At 43.3% G+C, this 4,065-nt stretch overlaps 1 protein-coding gene across 1 annotated transcript; it reads left to right on the top strand.

Annotated features, from left to right (window-relative positions):
- Nucleotides 1-650: 650 nt before the first annotated feature.
- Nucleotides 651-3,214, top strand: LOC306928726 (zinc finger protein RFP-like; the record flags this gene model as incomplete). The annotated part of the gene is made up of 4 exons (XM_079508996.1): nucleotides 651-720; nucleotides 1,962-2,247; nucleotides 2,389-2,483; nucleotides 2,575-3,214. Exons 2-4 carry the CDS (start codon nucleotides 1,972-1,974, stop codon nucleotides 3,212-3,214), a joined length of 1,011 nt encoding a protein of 336 aa, XP_079365122.1. The 5' UTR covers nucleotides 651-720; nucleotides 1,962-1,971.
- Nucleotides 3,215-4,065: the final 851 nt, after the last annotated feature.

The raw sequence follows: 4,065 nt of genomic DNA, 5'->3' as shown, positions 1-4,065 counted from the left end.
TCTGCCCCGTGGTCTCCTCCCAGTGGGACGTGATCCTTGGTCTGCCCCGGGGTCTCCTCCCAGTGGGACGTGGTCCTTGGTCTGCCCCGTGGTCTCCTCCCAGTGGGACGTGGTCCTTGGTCTGCCCCGTGGTCTCCTCCCAGTGGGACGTGGTCCTTGGTCTGCCCCGTGGTCTCCTCCCAGTGGGACGTGGTCCTTGGTCTGCCCCGTGGTCTCCTCCCAGTGGGACGTGATCCTTGGTCTGCCCCGGGGTCTCCTCCCAGTGGGACGTGCGTCGAGGACCTCCCTATAGGGAGACATGTTGTTTCACTGTTAGTAGACCAACACCATGCAGATAACATGGCCCTAAATCAAATCATCACTGTGTTTTATCAATTCCTGCGTCTTAACATCCTTCCTGGCTGTTGGCAACCAACCAAATACTGATAACTTTTAGGACTTTGGCACTATAAAAAATATTGCAACCACATTATGGTTGCAATATTATGCATAGTGCAGGGTGTGAAGGGTTAACAGCATACTGTACAAGGAGGAAGTTTCTCTACAAGTCTAAAGGTGAAGTTCATTTACATCTCTCTCTCTCTCTCTCTCTCTCTCTCTCTCTCTCCTCTCTCTCTCTCTCCCTCTCTCTCTCTCTCTCTCTCTCTTCTCTCTCTCTCTCTCTCTCTCTCTACAAGACATTCAACAGGACTTTATCAGAAATACTGACCATTAAAGACGGTGAGAAAAATATAATGATTTATTGTTCACTAAGTAAGGGATAATATCTGGCTATAGGTGGTCATTGTCGGGAGATAATTCACCGACAGGGAGTTTAACCACCGAGGCGAAGCCGAGGTGCGGTTAAACTCCCTGAAGGTGAATTCAGGCAATGACCACCTAGCCAGATATTATCCCGCTTATTACATGGCTAACTAACATAAATTAATACATTGACCCAAAACACGCCAAAAAAAGTATTCCATAAGTTCGCGCTGGCTGCGTCTGCAGCTGCAGCACTGTCGGAAAACAAGGAAGTGAGTTGATCAAATAGAATCCATTTTCGGGTCCTGCTTCGTCTATTTCTCGCTCAAATGTTTTCAAAAACATTTTTAAGAGCAATGTTTAGCTGTAAATGACATTGTGTGTCAGTGTGTGTTTACATGGCTGTCATGTTGGAAACAGCAGTAAATCAAGCGGGGCGCAGCCGCGCAGCTGGTGCTCAGAGGGTTTGATTAGGCAGCGGTCTGTTATACAGCGGAGCGGTCATTATCGACACATAATTCACCGCTGAATTAAGCGATTGACCAATCAGAATCAAGCATTCAACCAAGCCATGTAATAAATTTAAACTGTATCAGACGTGCTTTCACCTGTTTTTATAGTCCTTGAACTTCCTCAGTCCGATCTTTCAATTGGAAAATAAATAAAATGATGATTTCTGTAATAAAATAGGCTATAGAACACATGGTTCAACATTAATAACTATCAAGCTGTGAGAAGAAATGTTAGCATTCAATCATCAGGGCCGTGTTAACATCATAATGGGTCCTAGTCCCCCCCTCCCCCCCCGCCTGAGTGGGGGCAGTGTGTGCACGCGTGCGCTTAGCGTGCACGTACACTGGATCGTTAAACTGCAGTTTACAGCAGTATAGTTACAGATTAGTGAACTCATTACGAATTATGTAAGTTTGTGCATGTGTCACATGCACAGGTGTGCATGTGACACATGCACACAGGTGTGCATGTACAGCCATCTCAAGGTACAGCATGTTCAGCATAAACAGTAAGCTAATAGTGCCATTAAGATGATACTGACAGATTTTTATTTTATTTAACACATTTTATTTCTCAGTACTTTCTTTGTCTTTCAGTATTTGCGAAGAAGATAAATACGGAGCATTGGAATTTGTCTAGGTTGTCTGTGCATAAAAACGGCCCGAGAACTACTACTTAAAATATACTTTCACTTTTCTCCTCAGTGTGTATAAAATGGCGTCCGCCAGCAGTCTCCTGTCTGAAGAGCAGTTCCTGTGTTCCATCTGTCTGGAGGTGTTCACTGATCCGGTCAGCACTCCATGTGGACACAACTACTGCAAAGCCTGCATCACACAACACTGGGACACTAATGATATGTGTCAGTGTCCACTTTGTAACAAAACCTTCTACACGAGACCAGAAGTCTTTGTCAATACTTTAATTTCTGGGATGGTTGATCAGTTCAGGAACCTCAAGTTGAAAGAAGACGAAGGAAAGATCACGGATGAAGTTCAGCAGATGATCCAGGAGAGACGAGTGAAGATTCAGGAGGTCAAACGCTCAGTAGAGCTCAGCAGGAAAGATGCAGATACAGTCATGGCCGTCAGTGTGCAGGTCTTCACTGCTCTGATCGGCTGTATTGAGAGAAGCCAGGCTGAGCTCATTGGTGTGATTGAAGAGAAGCAGAAAACGACAGAGAAACAGGCTGAAGGCTTCATTGAAGATCTGCAACAGGAAGTCACTCAGTTAGTGAAGAGAAAACTGAACCCGAAAGCCAGCGCAGAGTGGAGACCCACCAAGGACTGGACATCAGTCTTCACTGGTGGACACATTGAGGACAGCTGTGTCTCAGCTGGAGAAGACACTCAGTCAAGAGATGAAGAAGCAGCTGTGTGATGCTGAGCTGAGGAGGATCCAAGAATATGAGGTGGATGTAACTCTGGACCCTGATACAGCACATCCTGAACTCATCCTGTCTGAGGATGGAAAACGAGTGAGTCGTGGAAACGTAAAGAAGAATCTCCCTGACAACAAAGAGAGATTCTCCAGATATGGCATTGTCTTAGGAAAACAAGGATTCTCCTCGGGAAGGTTTTACTATGAGGTTCAGGTTGGAGGGAAGACTGACTGGGGTTTAGGAGTGGCCAGAGAGTCCATCAACAGGAAAGGTGAAATCCCACACAGTCCCAACAATGGTTTCTGGATGGGTTACTGGGATCAGTGGGATGTAAATATCGAATGGGGTGTTGCAGATGCCGCTATCCTCCTCGCTGTACGAGAGGACATCCAGAAAGTGGGAGTGTTTGTGGATTATGAGGAGGGTCTGGTCTCCTTTTATGATGTGGAGACCAGAGTTCACCTCGACTCTTTCACTGGCTGCTCCTTCACTGAGAAACTCTTTCCATACTTCAGTCCAGGTCAACGTGGTGGAAACTCTGCTCCTCTGATCATCTCTCCTGTCAATCACACCGATTAGACTAGTGTTTCTCAGCGGGGGTGTGGGGGGGGGTTGGCAGTGGTGTAAAGTAACTAAGTACTTTTACTTAAGTACTGTTCTTAAGTACAATTTTGAGGTATTTGTACTTTACTTGAGTATTTCCAATTTCCAATACTTGTACTTCTACTGCACTACATCTCAGAGGCAAAATGTGTGCTTTTACTTCACTACAATTATTTGAAAACTTTAGTTACTACTAGTTACTTTGGAGATTTAAATTTTGATTAGAAAACATACATTAACCCCTTCAACCCTATACATTCCAGCCATTTGAAAATAGCCGATCTACAAGCTCACAATGCATCGCGTTGCGACGCATTGTGAGCTTGTAGATCGGCTATTTTCCATAGATTTTGTACACATTTTGAACTTGTGAAATGGGTCATTCTGCAATATGAATACTTTTACTTTTAGTACTTTAAGTACATTTTGATGCCGATACATTTTCAATTCCGTACTTTTACTTAACAGAGTAGTTCTAAATTGCAGTATTTTTACTTTTACTGAAGTAAAACAATTGAGTACTTTTTCCAACACTGGGGGTTTGTGGGCTGGAAGTCTTTGACTGAGATGCTCTTCAGCGGGAACCGGTTTAATATATTATGAGCTTGTAGATCGGCTATTCAGGGGGAACCGGTTTAATATATTATGAGCTTGTAGATCGGCTATTTTCACTTCTGCTTAAAGGTTATACTTTTGTGGAATTTATGGAATTGTTTTAATTTTATTATTTTATTTAATTATTTTTATTTTATTCATGAAATATTTTTTTGATTAAATTGTTTGAATTTTTAATGTATGAAAAACTTTTGTAATTTTATTTTTGGAAA

This window comes from Electrona antarctica (genome assembly GCF_951216825.1).
Source record: "Electrona antarctica genome assembly, chromosome: 8".
Classification (NCBI taxonomy): domain Eukaryota; kingdom Metazoa; phylum Chordata; class Actinopteri; order Myctophiformes; family Myctophidae; genus Electrona; species Electrona antarctica.
This window is presented reverse-complemented; position numbering and strand designations above follow the sequence as displayed.